The sequence below is a fragment of the Scophthalmus maximus genome, chromosome 4 (genome assembly GCF_022379125.1).
Source record: "Scophthalmus maximus strain ysfricsl-2021 chromosome 4, ASM2237912v1, whole genome shotgun sequence".
Taxonomy (NCBI): domain Eukaryota; kingdom Metazoa; phylum Chordata; class Actinopteri; order Pleuronectiformes; family Scophthalmidae; genus Scophthalmus; species Scophthalmus maximus.
This window is the reverse complement of record NC_061518.1, coordinates 18168749-18193889: the sequence shown is the minus strand read 5'-3', so window position 1 is coordinate 18193889 and position 25141 is coordinate 18168749. Positions and strand designations below refer to the sequence as shown.

Genomic DNA, 25141 nt, shown 5'->3' with positions numbered 1-25141 from the left:
TTTGTTCAAACAAATGTTACACATCATGATCATAAAGTCATTATTTACAACTAATAAACCCCCATACAGAGGATGTTGTTGGTGATGTTGTGTAGTTGAAATGTGACTTTTATTCACTGACATGTTCTTCTATATTGTCCAGAGGATTTGCATTGGCCTGCATCGCTGAACCAACAAATGATGACGTCAATGATAACAATACAGGTTACCTGTATGAAATATGCAGATAATATGAAATTCAAAGTCTTGTAACATCAATCCTCCAGGCAAAAATCACTTTGATGCTTTTATTCGTATGAACTTTGCACAAAAACAGAAAGTACATATTTCAAAAAGTTCATGACGCTCTCTGACCTTCCTTTCAGCGCGTGCATAGTACATAAAAACATCTGCCTTGTAAATGCTCAGCGTCAGTCAAAATATATCTTAGGAACCTTTCATTGTAGCAAGATTTTAAGATATAATTTTCGTGATTTTGCAAGAAATATTCTGTCCAATGATTATTTCATCAAAGTCCCACACATAATTACAGTCTTTAATCAACCACTTGACACTAATCAACCGTTTTTTCCCTGAAACGTTTTCATAATTACCACCCACTACCTGAAACTGATTGAGTAGTTTTATTTTTTGTGTATGTGCTTGAAGTATAGCAGAAAATCACAGATGACATCCAATCAAACGTATGTTCAGGGCTCAGTCAGATGGGATGCAAATAGGAATATCAGTGATAGTCTGGACCACTAATATAATTCCTCATGATAAATGCCTGACCATGTGTCTGGATGATGGTTTTAAAACGGAGTACCGTATGAGGATTACAAACTCAACTGCTGAGTAAGATATGCCTTTGAAGCAAATCAAAGTGTGCACTAAACAATTTTAAAAATACATTTAATACAGGTTTAATGGCTAACACTAATATAAGGCAGATAGCAGATGAGGGTGGATATTAACTCCATATTGATATTGGCAGTTTGAAGATTGTTTTCCTATTGAAGTGTAATCTTAAGGCTTCTATGTACATTATTGACTTGGTGATTGAACATTCAGTACAAAAACTGTTATCCTACAATATAATCTGAACGGGAATTTCATGAGCCTGCTTCCCCCTTTTCTTTCAAACTGGGGTTAGTGCAAGAAAACCTAACTGGGTGCTGATTATTAACTGGAAACCGAAGAATATAAAACCCTCCAGGTTAATATTTAAAATACCTCAATTGGTTATTTTAAGACACGTTTTAAGTATTTGGTGAAGTGGCCGCTCTCCCATCTGCAGCCTTTCTTTGCCATTTCATATTATAACATATTTAGAAGAACTTGGGGGCAGCTCTAAACCCAGTGACTCACCACTATTGTCAGGTCAGAAGGAGACAAACCATATTACGTAAGTCGAGCCTTTCATCCACCTCTCCCACCCCAAGCTGCTCGCACACAAACACTTTGATCTAACAAAATCTGACGCTTCAAGCTGAGGAGACCAACAACACATGACAGAAGAAGTTTAAAATAAATACATCAGTAGTTCGAAGCAGAGAGCGGAACACACTTCTTTCCAGTGGGTTGAAATACTTAAAAATAGACTCGGCGCCTGATTGACCACGTCAGTAAATGGTCCAAGTTATTGCAACAGCCTATAAAGCCAAGCATTTTGGTACCTTCACCAATCATAAAAAAGAAGAAGAAGAAAAAAAAAGGGTGTGGTGAATAAATACTGAAGATAGTCGCAAGTGCATTTGGGAGAAGGCACAGACCGATATATCCCTCAGACTGTGCTGCATCAGGTTCTATGTGAATTTGCAAATATACAGCCTTTGATATGCTTTTCAGTTTCTTCTCTGTATATACACAGCTGCTTTCAAAATGTTATTAAATATGATAAGGATCTGATTTTAGTGTCCAAAGTGTCAGTTCCACATTCTCCTCTCATGACACAAGCTAGCCTGATGAATCCAAGTGAACTTTAGCACTATATTGCAAATTATCTTCATTCTAACGCATCACATCAATTGTATATTATTTAATCCCAATAAGATGATATTATTTCACTCCAATACAAAGTCAATTTATTTTAAAAGTATCTTGAAGCTGATGCAGTGATTACTTTAAACTTAACGTTGTAGGGAAACTACATTAGAAACGTGTGGACTCATTTGCTACGTTGCACATATATCCAACAAAATGGCTTACACTGACACTGGTTTTTACAGGGCTGGCAACAACTATTAGGGAAACTGTCTGTCATGGCATTGTCATGTGCACAGTTGCACCAATCCCATAATCCCAAGACTATATTCGCTTCTCCATTGGACATCGTTTGAAGCAAATGCTGAGGTCAATACAAACAGACTTATAAATGAAAGTGAAATCTGTCCTTGTCATAAAATAATTAGTGCTCACAGCATCATCCATGGTCCGGGCAGAAGTTGTCCGTGTGACGCCTGCAGTCTCCTCCACAACCTTTTACATTAATCTCAGGTAAAAAAAATGTATTGTTTGATACCTGTGCTGTTAATGCAAAGAAGGATCTTCCATATAAATAAAGTCTGGTGTCAGCAGGGAGCCTATATGCTACGAAGAAGCTTGAGAGACATCATAGTCTATGATGAGCTGTTTGATGTAGGACAGTTTCTCATGGAGATACTCGCAGCGTTTCTTCTCCTCCCGGTAGCCTGGGAACTTCTGTAGGGAAGGGAGAGAGCGTTTTAATAAAAAGCAAGTTTTAACATTACGACGTTTTCATTCAGCCAACAAAGCCAACAAGCAGTTTGCCTTCTGCCAAACGACCTGATGATGTGAAATGTCTGAGCTGATGATGCAAACCTCAAACACCACATGGAGCCAAGTGCGGAACAGTTACGATGACACTGAACATAAACCTTAAAGTCAACAACTTCTGGTACTCTTTCAACAAAACATTTTAATATGTATGTTCTTAAGTTCAAAGCTGGTAGTAGAAAAAAAATTCTGTAACTTCCTGCTGTTAAGCACTGGGTAATGATTCGAACTATCACACAATGATATGGTACTGTATATTGGCATAGTCAATATTAAACTTTTGAAGGTTTTTCAAACACCCAAATCAATCATCAAATCTTCTAAATTAAAATGGTTGCATCTTGCTACATTAAAAAAAAAATCCATGTGATTTCTTCAGGAAGAGCAAAAAGTTAAATTTGACCTCAGCAACAATTTGACTTACCTTCCGATACTTGTTGTACTTTACTAGTATTTGGTCTTCCATTATCTACATGACATAAAAAAGAGAAAATTAAAATTAAATTGTACATATTATTTCAGCTGCACATAATAATACCTTAGCATAGCATATGTGTGTCAGAGATTTCCTGACAATTGTGGACAGAAGTGGATTTAGTGTCAGTAGTTAAGATTAGGAGTGTGTGTGTGTGGTGTGATTGTGAGTGAGTGAGTGTGTGTGTGTGTGTGGTGTGGTGTGATTGTGAGTGAGTGTGTGTGTGTGGTGTGGTGTGATTGTGAGTGAGTGTGTGTGTGTGGTGTGATGTGATTGTGAGTGAGTGAGTGAGTGAGTGAGTGAGTGAGTGAGTGAGTGAGTGAGTGTTTGTGTGTGGTGTGATTGTGAGTGAGTGAGTGAGTGAGTGAGTGAGTGAGTGAGTGAGTGAGTGAGTGTGTGTGTGTGGTGTGGTTTGATTGTGAGTGTGTGTGTGTACCTTGTAGTCGTGTGTGCCCGGCGACAGGCTCTTGATCTTGGAGCCTAGCTGAACAAACATGTGAGTTATGGTGGCGATCCGGGAGTGAAGGTCTTTGTACTCATCATACTCTGCACAAAAATCTTCCTGGTACCTCTTACGTTGCTCCAAACTCATTATGGGCCCATAGTTGCTGCAAGATGACACAAACACTTTAGTACACTCAGTACAGACAGTAGTCGTCAACAGTCACCTTCAGCAGTCTAACTGATTATATTTGATAGATTAAAGGCATAAAATAGGACACACTCCTCCATCTGGGTTTCACTTTGCATATATATTATAGTAGTCACAATAATACGTTCATGCACAATTGACTTGAATTGACTTCAAGAATTGAAAAAAGCAACTTCCTTAAACCCTGCAGTACATCTTTTTGACACATGATGGCAGCATGAGGCCACAAAGTTTCAGTCCCATGATACAGGCATAATATCCCCATTCATTACTATTGGATACAAATCTTTGTCTGATCTTTCAGTAGAGCAAGTTATACGTGTACGTGATACAGATAAATATAGGAAAAGGAGTAATGTCTGTCTACTATCTTGTACCAAGGCCAGTCACTGTAAATTCTCATCACTGGATAATAAATATTCAGTTAAAATATTGGGATTTAAACTAACTTTACGGACACGCGAAATAGGAAGAAAACATATAGAAGATATACTACATGGATATCATCATAGAAAAATGATTTATAAACATGTTTACACTCACAGCACAAAATCAGGCTTCTCCTCAGAGACCACAGTTTTTGTGATGTCAAGATCTGGAGAAAAAAAAATACAAAATACAGAAAATGACACCACATTAGTTTGCCAAAACACTCACACATGACACTTTTGTCACTGTCCGAAAGTGAAGCAATATGTTTTTGTTTTTCCAAAAGTCACAGCGTGTGTGTCTGAGCTTGTGGGTGTCAGGAGACGTCTCAGCTTAGAGACCCAAAGCGCTGCTTGAGCTGTTGTTGAGTCAATCAGCCACACAACACATTGAGGACTCGAGAGAGGGAGCTTAAGGGAGCAAACACAGGCATGCTTATGAGATAATACTGTATAAGTGCAGCAATGAGCTGTGGGACCTGGAGAGACTTCACACATCATTACCACCGGTCATCTGTTCAAAGTATGTGTGGTCAACTTATTTTTGCCGAGGCCAGTGCAGAGTAAAAGCAACAGATCAGACACGTGACAACAAAGGGCGTCTTGGGGACGCGACCACTGCAGCATGACAGAATATTCAAACCTAGAATATGAATTTAGGTTAAGATAGACCGCTGCCAAATATAGATAGACTCAACCGAAATCACTGTGTTGGTTTCAGGGCTTAATCAAAACAGTAAAAAAAAAGTCACGGAGGCAAATATCGTTAAAAAGAAAATCAATATTAAATGGAGCCTTACTTTCAAGTTTTTCCGGGCTGTGCTTAAGATCAGGACTCGTCACCAAACAATCACTGCCCTTGTTGTCTTTTAACCTCTCCCGCTGCTTGTCTTTGTGCTTTTTAGATTTCTTCTTTCGGTGCTGGCTGATAGTGAGCTGCTGGTGAGCGCAGTCAGAGTGACCCTGCGGTGGCTGGTGGTCGCTTCCTTTGGGTTCTTGCTCCCTGTTCCCTGTTACAGGTGTGTCAGAGGTGCCGGACAGTTTGTGCGCAACAGGGAAGCTGTCGTGGCCCTCCGGCGAGGCATTCTGATTACCACTATGGTTTGTGGTCCCTCGAAACTCAGTCTTTGTGTGGAAGCTGTGGTTGACCGTAGGAGTTGCATTGTCGTGTCCTTTATTTTTTAAGAGTCCATTTACAGTGGATTGCTGTTGCAACCTCTGGTCCACAAGTTTTTGTCTCTTAACAGCTAGTCTCTCCAGTGAGTCAAAAGGCACAGGGCGTTTCTGGAAAAGGAAGGGGAAGAATCCAGAGATCAAAACCACATAAACAATCTGCAGCCTCGCTCGTCAATCTGATGTCAGACATTCACAACCTCACATCATCTCAACTCAACTCAGACAAAGACCAAGCCAAAGACTAGTAGGCAACAGTTCAAATGGTAGATGTGTAATATTGAACATAAATGTAAATGTATATGTATTTATATTTACATATGTAGAAAAAAGAAAGAAATCACTTTCATACATTTTCAAACGGTTAATGAAAAACAATATGGCCATTTACCACTAAGGGATTTTTCACTGTGCTGTGATGAAGTGCCGTATCCTCTGAGGGCTTTAATATAGACGCGTTTGCTTGAAAACTTCTAAATTGGTTGCTGATCTGCGGCTGCAGCTTCCTGTTAAACAGAAAGACAGAACATGGTAATTAGCCAATTCAAGTTCAACTGGCATCACTGCAGAGTTATGTGGATGTACAGGAGGACTGATGGGGGATGAGAAGGAACATGAAACACAGATTCTTTGTGCAGACCGATTCTGTTTTCCGAGTGTTGATTAGTGCACGAGATGTGTGGGAATGAGAGAACAAGACGTGGAGGAGATAAAGATGGGAGTCTCTGTCTGCCCAGAGCTGTGAAGCAATCCTACTGCTAAAAAGGATATTTGTTATGTCCCGTTATGTTATTGTTGACAGTTATTAGAGGTCTGTAGTCACATGTGACAAAGATTGTGTCACCAAGTGCTTATCCCCGACTCAAACTCCTTATCCCTGACTCAAATACGCTGAAGTCTTAACATTTTATGAAACTTTTCTGGAGGGGTTGTTTATGTCCATAAATGTTGCTTGGGACATTTTCCAGAACATTTCCTGCTGGCCCCCTTTATAGGGGTTATAGTCATGTCCTGCCTGCTGCTGCTGCTCCACCCACACGCCACTGAATGTTCCGGAAATGTTCCAGTTGGCGTGAACGCGTCTCTGACTCTGATAATCTCCAGCTGCCCTCGTCATCTGTGACTCCTGCTGCCTCGTCATACTGTATGTGAACGGAAAACTCCGGAAAAAGTCCGAACACAAATATCCAAACATTTTTCAGGTTTGAAAACAGCTATAAAGAGACACATGTACAAATGCACAGAGGAACAGGCTTGAACATGATGTGAGAGGGGAAACTTGATTGTGAGTTACAACAGCAGAGATGAGATTCCTGTGGGGTTCACGCCTCAGACCCACCTGGCCAGCAGCCTGCTGATCAGCTGCCTCTCCTCTTCGCTGTAGCCAGGCCAGTCCCTCTGCACATGCTTGTAGAAGTCATCCCTCAGCAGGTAGCTGCTGTCTTTGGGATTCGCCTTTGCCACCTGACAATACAAGACACCACAACAGTCTTTTAATTTCTGACTAAATTCACATCTGTCCAGGTCTCTCTCTCTCTCACACTCTCTCACACACACACACACACACACACACACACACACACACACACACACACACACACACACACACACACACACACACACACACACACACACACACACACACACACACACACACACACACACACACACACACACACACACACACACACACACACACACACACACACACACACACACTATATATATGTGTGCCATAACACTACCATTATCACAGAATGCCTTTCCTGCTGTCCTCCAGCCTGAACCTCTTCCACATATCTCTTGAATGGTATATTTCATTGCAATTGTACCATGTCTTTATTATTGCTGGATACTATCATTTTAAACTAGCCCTCCACATACAAATATCGCAGCATTTTAACCCCTTAAGGTCTGTGTGATGAGGATTACTTTAACGATAACACATATAGAAACAGTGCCACATAATATTGATGATTTTATTCAATTTACAGTTTGTTTCTCTCTAGAAAATCGAATTTATTTTTCTCTGCATGGATGTAACAACTCAAAAACATCAGGTTAAATGATCACCCCTTCGCCAAATATGCATTGGCCAATTAAAATTTTGTCAAGGTATTTTAACCCAAAATCACTAGTCACTGATCAAGTGAAATTGACAGTTACAACTGGACTTCTTGGAAACTTGTGATACAAGGATATATTGAGGATTAAAGTGATGGTGTTTTTTTTTTTTAAATCCATAAACAAAATTGTAATAAGGGAGTGAAACAGTGACACTCTCAGTAACTGGTGTCCAGGACATGAAAAGCAAAACAGTTTTTCTCAGATTTTCTTATCTGAGAGTTTTAGGATTTTTCTCTTTCTTTCTTTCTTAGTGACTTTATTCTCCTCTCTGCTCTCGACAGACTGTCTAACTCAGAGCATCTATCTTTCTGGGGCCTGCTGACAGAACAGCCCGCCCCACTACAAACAAAATCTCAGACAATTACAGCATCAACCTAATTATATGCGCACGCACACACGCACGCGCGCACGCACACCCACACACACACACTTAAAGAATTACTAAAATATGTATACAGGAAAGTCACTGAACGTAAACATTTCTAAATTGGATCACAAGTTCAGTTGAGCACAACTGGCCCTTGGTTTCTCTCAGCCCAAGATTATATGTTTGCTGGAGGAAACTCTACTTTTCACATCCTGGCTCACATACACTTTAAAATTGTTTCTCTGCTAAAATGCCAAAACGCAGCATTTTGTAGGTTTGGGTTTGTTGGTTTTAATGGAAAGGGTGGCGTGACGCATCGATGCTGCTACATTATGAATGATTGCAGTTCTTTACATCCCCACTGAGAACAATGGAAGCAATGACTTTAATTGTTAGGCTACTAAATGCATTTTACTGTGTGTAAATATCTGGTTGGAACACTCTCTGGTGGTTAAAAAACCAACTGATCCTAGTAACACTACAGATACGTGTGTGCACGTAAACAAGTATGCTCTTACTGTATGTGTAAGCAGTGGGAACATGTATTGGTCAAATGTTCTCAGGCGCACAAAGGCAACACCAGCCACAATGGGTTTTTTAAATAATTTTTAAGATGTCACCGAGTGTGTTAAGGATTGTTGATTAAATGTTAAGATTGTGCAGTCCATTTGGGCATGATCCGATGACTTAAAGCTGTGTGTGTATGCATGCATTTACATGGAAAAACACACAAATTAAAGTATTTTTGCACACCTCCTCCAGTATAGGACCCAGCTCAGCCTTGTCCTTGGGGCAGGCTCTCTCTCTTTCCAGCCACAGCAGCAGCTCTGGCTTCCTGTAGGGTTTCAGAGCCAGCAGGTGAATGATGCGTTCCCTCAGGGGCTTCTGGGTCGGCGTGGCCATGCCGCCATTCCTCTGGTTATTGGTACACTGCTTCAAGAAGTTGCTGTCTGACGTAGAAGCAGGAGCCGGCCTCTTGTGGAACTTCACACATTTACCTGAGGATTTATAGTGATATAAGTAAGTTTCAGTCCCATGGTGTAAATCAGAGTTTGTACTTTGATTAAACTATGCCAATCTCTACATCATATCATGTTAAACAGATAGTTTGTTTGCATAACATGTATGTTTCTGTAATGCTGTAAGTTTCCAGACATTGAGAGAGTTTATCTTTTCTTTACTTAGTTGTCAAACACTACCTGTCCAGCGCCTGCAGTAGGTCTCTCTGCTAAGCTAACTTGACAGTTGCCTGACTAATGAGGAAAACATTCGTCAAAGTATCTTATAGTAACCTTTATTTCTAGATCACATGTGCATGCTGATTATTGGTTACATCCTTGCTGCAGACAGGCCTGTTAGAGCAGTGAAAGCTATTTCATTGCACTAATCCCATTACTGGTTAATCTGTGCTTTGAAGGTCAGAGAGAGGGAGAGGTACAGGAAAAGTAGGCTTTCTTTTCCACCAGAAAAGTATGTCCTGCCAAGAGATAATTTTTGCATTACCTTTTTGCATTGTCATTATTATACTGCCAGCCAGTAATCATGATAAGACATATTATGGATAATGTAAATAACTATGTTGTTGGGTGTATGTAGTGTCAGATGCATGCTCTGTAAATTTCGGCATGCCTGATAATATGCACCTGGTCCACGAGCACCTCCTGAGACTGAGAGGGGAATGCAGAGTGTAGCTATTAAGTGTTTACCTCTGGGCCCATATGTTGCAAAGTCATTTTCACCTTAAGACCTGATGTTACACAACCCTCTAAGTCTAAATTTGGTCTGAACCATCAAGAATTTAATTCTCCCTGGAGCTGGTGCACTGACTTGGGGGTCAAGATCTATGCCAAGACACATTATTGCATAATTTTATACATAACAGCAATGGTTCGAGAAGAGAATATAGAGACAAGATAAGAGCAAATAGCTTGTCAGTTCATGCTCTCTTATGATCAATATGCTGTATGGTATCCTTGGTGATTAAGATAAAAAAAAACACACTGACAAATGGTGCAAAACATGTGAATTTATGCTTGTTTTTAGTTTTGTGGAACACATATTGTTAACTTTTTGTAATAATCAGAGGTGTGTGATGTGTGTTTGGAACAATAGTGAGCCATTTCTGTGTAAGCATTTGGCAGCACCCTGCAGCAAATTAGCAAATTAACTATTTACCTATGCGCCCCATCACATGTTCAGAAAATATTCCTTTCAATAGCACAAATTGTAAGAACATGACTTTGAATCTCCCACTGGCCTTTAACCTTTTAAAGGAAAGTTTAAGAACAGATGCTGCAAACTTTGACCAGTAACAAACATCCATTCTGTTCTAAGCCACGTCAGACAAAATTGGACTCAACAACAAACTGACGACCAAAAGTTAAAAGAATATAATAAAATAATGAATAGTAGACACAAGTTAGGTCTTGGGACTTATTTTATAACCAAAAGTATGGCCTTCACATCTGGTTTCATTCCACATCAAAACAGGAAGAAATCTGGTTTTCTGCTTTTTTTATATTTTCAAGCAAGGGATATATTCCTGTTACTTTTAATGGTTTTATTTTTATTATACCATCAGTTTATCCACATCCAATTAGCAGACCTCTCTCCAAGCTTAAAGCTGTTTGGCCTTTCCTGCTGCTGCATCATCCTCAGATCGTCTTGTTTTTTTGCTTCACAAAAGTCTATTCTTACTTGGATGTGTGGCTCCAGGTTTGATCTCAATGGCAGAGCGGCTCCAGCTGTCCTTCTCCACCTGAGACATCCTCTCGCGGGTCATCTGGTAGGAGTCCTCTGTCGCACACACGGTAATCTTGTCCTGGATGATGCCCTGACCTTCCAGCTGTTCACGGCCGTCACTGCGAGACAAAAGCACAGAGCCGTTGAACCGCAGGGCTCTCTGCTGGCTATACGTAAACACTGTAAAAACTAGAGCAGCGTACCAACATGGACTCCAGCACAAAGAGGATTTGTGGTGGAAGCTGGCTAAGCAAGATCTATGGTTACTGTATGTTATGTCACAGTCCAGAAATAGACTTGCAGTCTGCTAGAAGTGAGAACGCCAGATATCCTGGTTCATGTTAGAGCCTGTGGGAAACTACCAGGATTAGTTTGGCACCTGCAAGGATACTTGAAAAAAACAACTATCCTCTTGGACAAAAGTAACATGGACTTGCATTAAATAAATCAGGGATTTACTATATTCACTTTAACCATTTACTACCCCTTTACTGTTTACACTCACATCACAATCTGACTTGTGACAATTTCCCCCTCAATACCCTCTAAATATCAAAATGAGCATGGGGGCAAAATTGCCCACACACTGTTATGCTGTTGCTCTTGGCTCCAGCAGCTGAGTTTCAGTTCAGACCACAGTTTGCCATCTGGCAGCAGGAGGCAACGGCAGCAGAGCATGACCCTCACTTTCCAAGCATAGCACCCCATAAACAATAGTATCATAGGTCTTAGTAATGTGAGGGTCAGACCAGAACTACACAGGAAATTACAACTGCCCCATCCTGCGTAGACCCGTCTCTCACAATTCCCAGATGGGGACAGAGAGAGCCGAGGAAACATGAACAAAAGTGTGGTGCTGACCACTGGTGACATCTGGGGTCCCATGTGCCGCAGCCAGTAGATCACAGTAGTTCAAACACTTGAACCGTGAACTGTTGTGACGGACAGATCTGGAAACTTTGCGCTGAATCATTTTTTTTTGGCCATAATCATCTTCAATGACTTATGTGAAGAAGAAAAAAAAGCTTGAGGCAAAATCCTGAAACAGGAAAGTATAGGAGTTTGGTGAAATTTTTCAAGGAAGAAATAGATGACACAAAAAACTAGTTTCATACCTTGAGACATATTGATGGATGCAGTCGAAGCTGGCTTGAGGTTGGTCTTTGCTGTCGCTGGATAAGTAGAAGGAGAAGATGCGAAGAGCAGACAGCGACTCTGGTGTGGGAGCTGGTATCTTGATGTACTATGAGGAAAACCAGAGGAAAGTCAGATTTTCTCAAACCAACAAACATAGCAGCAGATGACCAGCACAAACAACGCAGGGAAGTAAAATGCATCCACTTATTAGTGTTGTCACTAATATAGCAGACTTGTGTTTGTTTTTATCATGCCTTTCGTCTGTATAATGACATTAACCCAAGCATTCAACACTGTGTGTGGACATAATCACGTGTTAAAAAGAAAAGCTGTATTGTTTTACTGGCCTGGTACCAGCCGGTTGCTTTGACTTTCCAATGTTATCTTTCAGACTGACAACTTTGGGTAGGGAAAAGCGATCATCTACTCAGCAAAATTTCAGAGACAAACTGACGCCAAATGCCTCATTGCCAAGAACACAGGGCCTTCCAAAGTCAAGGTTTTTTTTGCAATGAACATCAAACAATGAAGTTTTTTTTTTCCTATTCTTTCAGACCACTGCCAAAGGCCAGAGTGTGACAAAAGCTTGTAGCTCCCCAATGCTGCACTTCTTGTCATTATGATGTTAAAACTGATTGGACAGTGTAATGGCGATAGATGAACGACACCATTCGCACTTATATTTATCACCTACGAGAACAGCGTTCCCTTTTTTGACCATGGATGGGCAGCAGGACGAAACCGGCTGATCAACATCTCTTAACAAATAACAGTGTTTGTTAAATGTGTCAACCACAATAAATGTGAGCGAGGGTGTTTGATGATACACATAATTTGGCAATAATTGATCAATTAATGACTAGGCAAGGATAGGTTTGCCAGACTGTGAATGTGACCTGATACTTAGATTAGCCTTAGTAACAGTAATACTGTGATGATGTAAATGCTGTTTCAATACACTGTAGATAGGTGTACAAAATCTGCTTATTCACACAAAAAAGATCTGCAGTTGTAGCAGCAACTGTAAAGCCAGGTGAAATGTTTAGGCCATTCCTATACATCCACACAAATCATAAGAACACATTTATATTGGATTTAAAGTGGAAAATTGACCTAAACTTGTCATATGATGTTAAAACTGTAATGGCGATAGCAGAAGAATGACGAACGAGAAGTCATTTTCATATTTGACATTTCATCTGTCCCAGGTTTGGAATATGTTGGGGAGTTCATTCAGGGAGACGTTCCAAAGATTCAATCAAATCAAAATCACCCAGATGAGGATGCAGTGGAGAGAGCGCAAGGCAGTGAATGTCTGCCCTCTGTTCATGTCACTATAGGCGTTGTCAGGGACGACCCATTTCCATCTTCAATAACTTTTTTGTTTTTCGACATAGGAATGTCTGCCCACTGTCATTATACTCAGTTATGAATTTATTGACTTCAAACCTCCTCTGTGTCTGGGACAACTAGATGTCTATTGACCTAGAGCTATTGAAAAAGAAAACCTTGAAATATGCATATTCAAGCAAAATGCTCACTGATAGGGATGCTTAGTGATTTGCAAAGGCCTTTTTCACAAACTAACAGCCGAGAAAGTTGTGAGAGGATGTCCCGGTCACTTGAGAGGTGGTTTGATGTCATTAAATTCATAAATGAGTGAGCTATTGAAAAAGAAAACCTTGAAATATGCATATTAAAGCAAAATGTTCACTAATAAGGATGCTAAGGGATTTCCCCTTCAAAAGAACCACATTGGCTGTATTACAGTGCATTACTATTCCATACCACGGTGTGAACACGGTGCAGTTATTTGACTAGAAAGCACTTTGACTGAGAAAGATTAGCTGTGGAGAAATATTCAACTGAAGCAAAATTATAAAGGTCAGCTACACAGACAACCCTTGTTCCTCTTTGTTTTCCCAGCATCTCTACACAACCTTGTGTGTATGCACACAAGAATACACAGGCATTCACACAGACAGTATCTAGAGAGTGACTCTGTTACTTTAAATAAATCTCCTTGGGCAAACAGAGTTTTTAAGAGGCCTCCATCTCTTGGCAGACTCAGTGGAGCGCTGCCGAGCCAAGCTTGCAACCTCCAGGGCAGGCAAATGCACACATGAACACACACAGAGACATAATAACAGATCAGGAAAAATGAGGATCAGAAGAAAAAAGGGCCAAGATCTAGACTCATTTGACCACAGAAAAAAAGATGTAATTGCATGTTTATTCTGAAATACGTCACTGGTACTCTCATTTAGTTTTATGAGAAATTTTGCGAAACTGTACTTAAGTTAATTTTGGGGGTACATGAAAGACAGTAGGAGAGAATGGATGCAGAGGGGGAGATTCGATCTTGTCAAGAGCTGCAGCAAATGAGGCAACTTTAAAAGTCAATCCCAGTGTAGATCCACGCCGTCATCACAAGTGATTTTCACTGTCTTGTAACAGTGGCAGGGGGCTCAGCAGTTTCCCAAGCAATCCCATTCTTCATGCTGTAAGAAGCTGTGCCATCATTTTGGGTCAGGAAGCAAGTGTAAGTGATGAGTTTGAATAGAAGACTTCCTCTGGTTTCTCCTTCCGTGTACCTCTGCTCCTATACGGATCCAATTTCCTCGTAATTCAAACTCCCTCGGCCAACTATGTCCAGCGGCTGTTCAGATTTTTCGACCCGTATGCGAGCATGTGAGACTGCCATGCACAGGCTGGACATTAATCCTGAAGAGTCAAAATGTATATAACAGAATTGAATCTTTTTATTTTAAACAGAATGTGGTTCAATTGACAAGACTCTTAAATCGTAACTTGTGATTATTGGCTTTTCTTAAAGCCAGTATTTTTTTTATACTGGCAGAAGATTAAAGCGGCAGTAATTGGTCAATTAATTGATAAATTAATGGATAGAATATAAAGTGGCAACTATCTGGACAAAATGGACTTACATGCTGCAATGAGCTTTAAACATTTTTTATTTGTGCGCCAGTGTCACACAGTGTAAACGAAGCTTAATGTCTAACACCAACCAATCCATCAGAGTTTAACTTAACTTGCAGATATCCTGGTAAAGGCTCGTCAGTTTACGTATGAAAGCGGTATATACTGAGTATGACACTATGAAGAAAGAAGGTTCAAAAGGTCAAGACCTTGATTTGAACTGTTTTTTAAAAGTCACTTCAGATGTTTCGAATAACACAGACGTTGGTTCTCTTCTCTTATCAGCCCACTGCATATGTCTTATCACGCAGGCTTTCACCACATGCTAACTATATACAGCTGAGCTCTGATGGCACGGCAAGATACAGAGCGGCTTGCATTTAGATGCACAGGTGGATCCCCTCAGTTTTTTAAGTAAATTCTGTGTCCTGTTCTGGATTATCAAATCGTTACCTGTGGGTAGCCCTGCAGTGATACATGCCAAAAGCTTAAACTGGATGTGGCATTGTTTGTTAAAGACAGCAGTCAGGAGACATGTTGAATTCACAGAGAGGAGATGATGCATGTACTTTCTTGTTAAAGACCACTTAGTCATACCCCTAACTAAATGGTAATAAAGTTTAAAGACTTGTTATTTCCACAACCACTACGGGGAAACATATAGACACTGATGTCACTGTAAACACTCACTCCTCGCTCATCTTTGTCATCCTGCACTTCAAAATCTCTTCGAGCAATCTCCCTCTTCTGATTGAGAAACTTTTATAATCAGACCAAGTTAAGAAACCAGGGAAACAGCCGGTAATCAGAGCTCTGTAGAGCACCAGGTCATGTGGTTTGAAATTATCAACTGTCTACAAGTGCTGAAACCATCAGCCAATTAATGGATTAAACAGTCAATTAATCATAAGCAATGCTCACAACCAATTAATCCTTTAAAACTGCAGTAATGGCAACATGTAATGTGAAAGATGCTGTGCGGTGACAGACTGACCAAATAAAGACAAAAAAGAAGAAGTGTGAAAGAAGTGTAATATGCATTTCCTGGGATGTGCAGTATTGGAACAGCAGAAAGGGAAGGTATGTGTGTCGGGGTAAATGGTATTACATAGGAACACAGTCATAAACTCAAAGTCGTAAAACTTTGTTGGCCTTGGTCAAACAAAACTTAAAATTCCTGACTTACTGACAGCACGAATTTATTTGGGGGAGCAGTTGTTTTTGTCGAGCACTTTGAGGCAATTTCACACATCTCTTTTTGATGAGGGAAAGAGCTGCGGATGCAATGGACGTCTCAGTGGAAATGAAATGTCTCTAATGTGTAAGAAGTCTTGTTCTCATTAAGGCACCGTGATCCAAACTCTATGCCGCTCAGTCGGAGAGGAGATGATCAGAGGACATTTCCCGCAGAGTGGCATCAATTAATAATATTACCGACATTGCGTTCATAGGACTGCGCCGTGTGCCGCTACAGGATTACAGCTGTTACAAATGTGCAGACATGCAGAGCCTCGAGGAGCACTCGCTGGCATTCATCCACTGATGGTGGTATGAATGACCTTAACGGGCAGATTTCTAGAGCCCCCTCTGTGAAAATTACAACAAGCACCCTCCTTCCCAGCCGCTCGGGCTCCTCCTGAGAGGCAAACACAACAATTCAAACCCAGAGCGGTGCTCTTTACAAAAAAGGACTTGGCACTTAAAGAAGTCAACTGACCATGAATAATTAAATATTTATTGTCTTCCTTTCAGGTTAAATATTCAGGGCATCTGCGGGTTCCTTCTGATCTTTGCAATTGTTGAATGAAGCAGAAATAAGACTGAAGCAACAAAACAAGCATAGATAAAGTTGGCAAGGTAGTTATTTGTAAAACAAAAAACAACAACACTTTATTAGCAAGGGATAATGCATAAGAAAAAATTGAAAATGTCATTCTTGAGTGACTTATGCCCTCAGTAAGGCTCAGTGACCCACGGGGGCCAAAAGGCAAGGAGGCCAACCGAGAGAATCCTGAACCTGGCAAGTGTTTCAAAATATAATTCATTCTTTCAATCCTAACCACGGTGGTGGCTAAATTCACACATTAACTTCCAGACAATTCAGTTTTATCCCTGATCCTCTGTCTCACTCTCCACATTCTCATCCTGGTAAATACGACTAAGACAGTCTCTGTTCTTCCAATAATTCCTCCTCTGTCTGAATAACAAGCAAACAAAGCCTTCCCTGACGCTCTCCCCTTCGTCTCCATCAATCTCTCTCGAAGGCGTTACTCTAGGCGTAGGTCAGTCTGTCCATCTGTTTTCTGCATCTGCACTGAGTTTTAGCCGTTTACATATGCTTTTGACTGGCAGATACCTCTCAAGTTTCATCGTTTAAATTATTTGGAATCTAATTTGCAGCAAAGGAAAATATGGGACTCAGGAAACATTGACAAGAACTGGTTTGATTTCAAACATTTGCAGTTTTAAATACAGGTGTGACTGGGCCATAATAGGAATCATGAAGACGTCAATTGTCTCAAAGCTTGAAGGAGAAAGATGTCAAAAGTCAAACTCAGTCCTGAGCAGCATCACTGTCAACAGGACAGTGTTCACCTGAATGCTACTTCATGAATTTAAATGTCTCCTATCCATAGAGGTCCAAACCAATAAAATATCAATTTTGTGCATTATGTCCATTAAAGGGCAAAGCAATATACAAGAGAGATGGGTACACTTATTTAATCATAAACACAGCTTTCAAATATATACATTTAGACAATGCTCATTTGAGTGTATTGAGTATTTTAGAGATGAGCCCTCAGGCTGCTTGTGTTGGAACAGTAACCTTTTCTTGAGGTTTCATAAATGTACAGTCAAATTATCACATTTCTTTTTTAAATTGCTGCAAGAGCAAATAATTTTTCTTTCAGGCAGAGTTGTTTTGTGAACTCTACCACATTTGTTGTTGAACTATATGCTCGTTTCAGCTTGACCTACATTTAATTTCCAATCAATGAAAGTGACGTTGTGTGACTCCAGTGCAGCAAGGCAGAGAGCCATGACATACTGATTCATTCACCCACAATCAAATGTTAATTTCAACAGTCCAATGTCCATTTCGCCCCCATTTGAACTATATCAATTCATTCATAATATTGGTTGAGAGCCCTTAATCAGCACACATCCATTCACTCGTGTTCACAATCTTGCTTTATTAATCATGTTCGAAATTAGGCTGACCAATGTTTCACAATACCGGCATATGCAAGCGAACAGAGCAGCAGCACTTTGAGGTTTGTTAATTGCAGTTCCCTGGGTTCTTCTATTTCTTTAGTTTCTGTTTGTGATTTTGTGTATATGCAAACTTTTTGGTGACAGCCAGATTGAAATCTATTTCAAGATAACAACAAAAAAAGATACTAGTGCTCACATTCCATCCCAATCCTGCAAGTTGCATTCTCCCCTGCCAGCTTCCCCCGAAGCTCAAGTTTACATCAACTGTTTGATGCTGGTTTATGAAGTTCTGTTACAACCAACAGGACACATTAGCTGTGGCTCAGGAGGTGGAGTCGGTAGTCCACTAACCAGAATGCCGGCGCTTCCATCCCATCAAGTTACATTTCAGCTAAATGAAAAACACTCAATTCTTCTGTCATTCTTTTTCTTATATGAGTTTTCATCTCCAACGTCACAATAAGTATCAAACTGCTGTGGTATTTTTTTTGTGAAATCCTGTAACATTACTCTGCCTCCTCAGTCCACGTGATTCTTTCACTTCAGAGGTTGCAAGTTCCTTTCCCATCAGCTTGTGGACGTGTATATATGCTTATGGGATGCTCAAACCACAACCTGTATTTACGACTGTGCTAAAAACGTGAATTACACCTTCCACCTGTAGGAGCACAACGAGTGTACCCGAGAGCAATTCTCACATTGTGACGCTTTACTTGAGAAACACGAAACTACTGCAATTTCAGCTGGTTAAATTTTGACACGATAAAAGTCAAGTCGGTCAGCGTGTGCTGCGCCACTATCTTGATGAGCCAGAGTTCACTCTCAACTGTCATAAATGTCTCCACATGTTAAAGCTGCAGGACGGGAATGGCTCATTTTCTTGGCTTTATCGAACTATAAAGTCGATGGGACAAAAGCTGTGAGAGACTGCTGTCAGTGCACAGGGCTTATGTTTCCTGCTAGGGTTTGGTTGAATGTGGGGTCTGGGTGTAGATCTCATGCAGCCCATTGTTTCCACATCCTCTGCAGCCTGAGTAATGGCCTTCTGAAAACAGGCTGTCTTTTGTTCTGGCCTCCTCGGCTCCAGAGTGGGATGCCATTGCACTGCTTCCCCTCTCTGGTTGATGGGAGGAGAGGGAGGAGGCACAGTTGGAGGTGGCGGAGGGAGTGAAACCTGCCGCCACCACCGCTGTCTGTTATCAGCAGGAGGCAAGTCACTCTGGGCCGGGTGAAAATGCAAACTGTATGCATGTGTGCGTCAGCGTTAATCCAGCGTGAGCAGAGAAGGGGGCTCAGCTACAGCTCCTCTCACCGGGGTGTAATCGGCATTACTGCCACTCATAAGACCGAGGAGCGAGAAAGGCCAAAGTCTAGCCATCAGCCAAACATCTCCGCCAGTGGCTTAAAGACACAGACAATGACAGCCACAAACACGCATGTATGCTCAGCCAGCCAGCCACCACCCTCATCCTCCCCACACTTCAGTAAACACTGCTTCTCATCATCTCATCACAAACAAAAGAGCCCAATCGTTCCCAGGGCCACAAGTTGACACATGCCATTAAAGACAAGTCCCCTCCACAATGGAGGACAGTGATACACAACACAATGTGTGTCTGTGTCTCCCATGGCCCAGTGGAAGAGAGAAGGACGAGGGGCAGCAGAGACAGAGAAGAACATGCAAAGAGACAAACCAGAAGGATTTGGGTGTTTAATAGCGCCTGAATGATAATCCGTCTGTCGATTTTATTGGCTTTTCACAGACATATCAGCACTGATGTAGATGTTGTCTGTTACGTCCCAAGTAGGGTGCTTTGTACCGAATTGAGCTACTAGAATGTTACCCTATATCAGGGCGACTAGCTATTAAAAATTAAAATCTTGTTAAGACCTTTTTAATACCACTTGATATGAAATAAGACTAAAGCTGCAATGGAAATACATACCAAAAGTGAAAATACACTTTTTTCCAAAATATTCATCATTCTCATGCTACCTATCCAGTCTGGCTAGAAAGGTGTTGGTTTAACTAGACTAACAATGCAGCGCATACCAGAACTAGTAATTCTTGTATTGTCTGCAGAGTTCAGAAATTTCCGCTATGACCTACGACATGCCTAAAAACATTAAGACCCATGTAATCTGAATTTAAGACAATTTAATACTTTTTAAAAAAGGACCCGCAGCCAACCCATATTATTACCTAAAAATCAGTGTGTTAAATGCATAAGTGTGTTTATGTTCCAACAGTCAATCAGTCAACACTTGGAGCCACGACGAGTCGTCTCTCTAGTTGAGATCCACATGCTGGAAGTGCGGGATTAATGTGGCTGCCTTAAAGCTACAGTGTGTAATATTTAGAAGAACAGAAATTTAATATATTGTCGTGTTGAATACGGTTGCACAAAATGGTCCAGAAGACGTCGCATTTGTGTCGAATTTTCAGCGCTGCCTGAAACCGGAAATGGAATTAGCGCGCGACACCATAAAGTGTCCCTTGTCAGGTGCTCTGTTGGTTGCGGTTTGCAACTTTAGCACCAGACACACTGGGGCTTTAAGTGGGAGACAGCCCATCTAATCAAGACCCGGCCTACACTCACCTTACATTCTTTTTCATTTGCAATTTCACAGAGGGACAGAGCTGCCGCCAGTGCTACAAGCCCCAGTACTCGCGGAGAGGAGGTTGGGTATGAAGGAGGATGGTAGGCTCGGGCGCTGTGCCCGTGAATCCCCTGAGGTTTCCCTCTGCAGTGCCGACAAAGATACATCTCTGGCAATTGCCTGAGGGCCAAAACTGTCAACTTCAACAAATTGCGAGTCACTGTGCTTGACAAAAACCCTTCCTCCAACCCCATCCCACAGAATGCTATATGTTTCTAGACATACAGGGCAATACTATAAAGCGCGCGCGTGTACCCTTTTATGCCTCATTAGCTTATGCTGTGGATTTTCACATGAGGGAATTAAACGGGACACGTTCTTTAGCAAGTCAAGATGTGCTCCATATCTCCAAGCTGCTTAATTGGACAGTGAACGCATTTTTCCCCAGAGCTGCTGCTGCAGGATCTCAGAGGGCCACTTTCTTAATGTTGGACTCACACGTTTGCTAAATAAATACGTAATCCTGCCGGCACACGATATTTACATTCTTGGATTTTTAGAAGTAGCAGCAAGACAGTGGCAAACTGGAATTATGCGGTTTAAAACATCATAATCCCAAAACAGTTTCCCCTTTGTGGGAACACACTGATTAACATGATCTTTTGGAAAACAACACAGATTTATAACAAGTGACATACACAACATATGCAGTATACTGAAGAGATTACTGGAATGCGGTGAAAGATTTTATGGAATGTGAAAGTATGCACGTGCTCCCATTAATTGCACTATACTCTTTTCACGTGTCGCAGTGACCCCTGAATTACATAGCACAATAAAGGTCATATTCCCTGGTGGATACTGGGCCCAGAAAAGTGAAGACAATAAGTGCTATGCACTCTTTAAATCTTTCCAAATGATTCACGCACACGTTAACAGTACATTTTTACAGTGCTTTATATATTTCGATAATCTGCTTTAGACAATCTGCCCTTCTTTTTTTTTTCCAAGATAAAAGTCTAGACTTCGGCCTGTGGTGATGGTTAAATTACTGAGTGTTTATGATGGAAGGTGTTTGTAGTGTCCCCCATTTTTGGCTCCACTCCATTAGTTCCACAGCAGGAAAGTTTCTATCTTGTTGGGCACAAACAAACCCTGGGGGCAGGTCACAACACATCTGGACTGACTGTAATGTGTCGGGCTAAAAAGACTCAATTCTTTTCGGGTTATCTAAGCAGGGTGACAACACACAGCCTGCATTCCCCCACTCATTGTTATTCAAATCAGAAGAGACGACACACAATAAGGGTGGGCTCTAGAGATCTCAGCATAGACACACACACACAAACGCACACAAAGACCCCCAACACACGGGTTCTTATAAAAAAACGCAAGTGGCAAAAATTCCCTCAGTCCCTCGCTCTTTTATACACGCAAATAAACACACACACCACGCACAAAGGGTCCTCGGGGGGATCCACTCTGGTCTGTCTTGAGACTGCCACACAATAAGAAGAGAGGGCAGGACAGGAAAAAGGAGGTGGGACATGAATAAATCATGCCTTTAGGCCACACAACATAGACACACACACACACACACACAATCACACAAATAAAAAGACATACCGAAACAACACACTCACACACCATCAAACAAATAAAAACACATACCGAAACACACACACACACACACACACACACACACACACACACAAAGAGAGAGAGAGAGAGAGAGAGTGAAAAAGTGGGACTGCAAACTGCGAACAGGATGGGAAAATTAGCCGGCCAGAGTTCATATAACCTGTCTCGTTATTACTGCAGCAAAAGTGGGTCAAAATAAACCATATATTCATGACTGTCTGAGTCAGACAGACGGGGAACGCTAATGCACACTGAAGTCACGATGCTTCACACTGTAATCAGGAGCATTTTGGCTCCTGTAATTACCTCTAAACGTTCATTTGGCTAATAACTTGAGCTCTGTGTGCCATATATTGGGGCGTGGTGTGAAATTGGCTGCAATCCAACAGTAGAGGTCCAAAGATGAACTGTCACGGTGTCAAACTTCAGACTCGGGCACAGGCCTAACTCTGATCTCCCGACATGCATTATATACATACAGCATTCAATACAGCAGCATTACAGCAGAGAAAAACTACAACACAATCAGTGTAATAGAAACTCATTTAAATGTCCCTTCTTTTGGTTTGAACAGCTGGTATTTCCCCCTCCTGCAGAGGATACAGGGCAAAGTCAACAAACTGCCTCTTAAGGTGACTATGGATTCATTTTGCAGCGACAGTAGTTTCTCCAGGCGAGTGGACCGATTCCAGTCCTCGTGCAACATTTTAATGGCTCACTACTTCTCAGCACAAACTCTTTCCCTCGGCTAAAAGTGAGGGAGATGTGACGCCCTGGGTTGGATTTGCAGCTTTTCTTCTAATTTAATGCCGCACACATTCCTGTCAAGGTAGACAGTTTGTGCAGGAGCCAGTTAGGACGTTTTACACAAACACCCTGGACTAATCCACACCCTCTCTCTCAAGGCGGAAATTAAGAATGCTTTTTTGGAAAGACACATTTTAAAAAGTGCAACACTTGGAATGTCAAATTCAGACAAAGTAGGAGCCACGTACTCAGGTCCAATCCAGTCTGTTAACCACACAAGCCCACTCACAAACTGCACCGGCACTCAGCTCATCTTGTCAGGACAGGAAGGGGGTCGCAACTCTCTCTCTCCAACCAGCCCGTGCAATTACCATGGGCTGAAAAAAGTAAAGTATTCACCGGAGGACACAGCTGCTCGTGACGTTAGTCTTCTTAACGCAAATAGTTCTGGCTGTGTATCACGGATTATGGCTCAGTGTTACAGTGCAATGGTTGTGTTACATACGGTAAGTGAACGTGATGAACGCCCCCACACAGATATGTTATTAAAGTGAATTTGCCCGAATGATAAGAAGGTGCAGGCGGCCGATCTGTGTCACCGAAGGCTGCAAATTTGACTTATGATAACTCCTTTCCGCACTGTTGACTGCGGCTCTGTCACTTTGCGTGTGAGCGCGCGTGTGTGTGTGTTCCCCCTCCCTCCCACCTTCCTTTTTCCCAGCGTCGCCCGCTGACCTAACAAAGCCTCTCCACAGTCTCCAGCCTGACCCAGTAACCTGCATGCCTCCTCCTATCTGCTGGAGACCAGCGGCTATAAGCTCTCCCCCGAGCAGTGTCGAGGTGGCACATGTGAGTCAACGATCAGCGTTTAGCAGTCGTTGAATTTAAGGAAAAATGCATTTGGCACGCACCTTTACCTTAAGAGATGCCTTTAAAGTAAGAAGCGTTGCCCTCATACACGAGCAAACCTGCATGTTCTTTACTGCGACAAGATTTTTTTTGGAATGTGCACAATAAGCTGAGCATGAATAACAACTGCAAATGGCAATGCAATGTGATACACTTACCCCTTGGTTTCCTTTGAAACAGATTGACGGTTCATTTGGCAACGATCCCTAAAGTCAGAGGGAGAGAGGAGGAAAAGGAAGGTAAGGCACAGAAAGTCCTCATGTTGATGTCACCGGTCTCACACGACCAGGGAGGCCCGCTCGGTGTCGGGGGTCTCGAGCTTGGGCCTGATTATTAGACACACGCGCCAACTCGTCAATTAGATTGATAGGCGGAGTGCGAACTGTCCGCTCCGCTTCTCAAGCACCCGGAAGGTGATTTAAAAACAGCTGACTGACGGCCTCGGCTCACGGGCGCCCGGTCAGTGTCCCGGGATGGAGCCGACACATCCACGAAAAGGGGGCAGCGCAGTTAGAAGCTGATTGTGAACTTGTTTGTGTGTGGGGGGGGGTTCTCTCCTTTTGACTGAAGTCACGTAACATACAAAGAACAACAAACGAAAGAGTGAGAACCGACAAGGAAGAGACGGGAGAGAGCAACTTTGACAAGTGTAAGAAAGAAAAAAAAATGATCCCCACACGCGCGCGCACACGCATTTCTTTTTCTTTTTTTTTTAAAGCCGGTACCTTGAGTTGCTGGTAAGCCTCCAGTGCCTTGACCGCCGTGTCCGTGAGCTTGACGTGGTACAGCGTCGCGCCGGGGCCCGTCCGGCCGCTCGTCCCGCAGCAGAGGCCGTAGCGCTGCTCCTGCCCGAGCGAAGCCATCGCCGGCTCTCCTCGCTGCGCCGCGGTCAGAGCCGCTTTCCCCCTCCGCGCTCCCCGCGCTCCACGCGCTCCCGGAGACGTCACCGAGTGGGCGGGGCCACGGCGACGAAGACACGCCCAGCGCCGTGACCCGGTGTGCAACCAAGATTGTACCCCTGTCAAGTTTGACAAATGCTGAACTCAAATCTGATAGGGCAGCTGCCACAATCATTCATTTGTCAATATAGCTCAACCACCCTTTTGTTATTTGTACAATGCATGTTGGAATCAACTATTCAAGCCATTATCATGTAAAATTATTTTAGATCAGATCAGAAATCACTTCACAACCAAAATAACGGGTAC

The 25141-nt window shown here is 42.0% G+C and overlaps 1 protein-coding gene across 1 annotated transcript; it reads right to left on the bottom strand.

The window, feature by feature from the left end:
- Nucleotides 1-273: 273 nt before the first annotated feature.
- Nucleotides 274-24885, bottom strand: LOC118302061 (RNA polymerase II elongation factor ELL-like). Its single transcript, XM_035627874.2, has 12 exons — nucleotides 24659-24885; nucleotides 24092-24139; nucleotides 11858-11985; nucleotides 10698-10861; nucleotides 8754-8998; nucleotides 6846-6970; nucleotides 5898-6012; nucleotides 5134-5617; nucleotides 4449-4500; nucleotides 3690-3861; nucleotides 3203-3247; nucleotides 274-2682 (listed from the first exon to the last, which is right to left on the bottom strand). The coding sequence occupies exons 1-12, from the start codon at nucleotides 24794-24796 to the stop codon at nucleotides 2572-2574; spliced, it is 1827 nt and encodes a 608-aa protein (XP_035483767.2). The 5' UTR covers nucleotides 24797-24885; the 3' UTR covers nucleotides 274-2571.
- Nucleotides 24886-25141: the final 256 nt, after the last annotated feature.

Coding starts and splice junctions, on each gene's coding strand:
- LOC118302061 (XM_035627874.2), bottom strand. CDS start 24,796: ATGGCTTCGCTCGGGCAGGAGCAGCGCTACGGCCTCTGCTGCGGGACG. Junction 6,971..8,753: donor TGGGTCCTATACTGGAGGAG/GTGTGCAAAAAT, acceptor TTGTATTGTCAG/GTGGCAAAGGCGAATCCCAA. Junction 5,618..5,897: donor CAGTGAAAAATCCCTTAGTG/GTAAATGGCCAT, acceptor TTCCTTTTCCAG/AAACGCCCTGTGCCTTTTGA.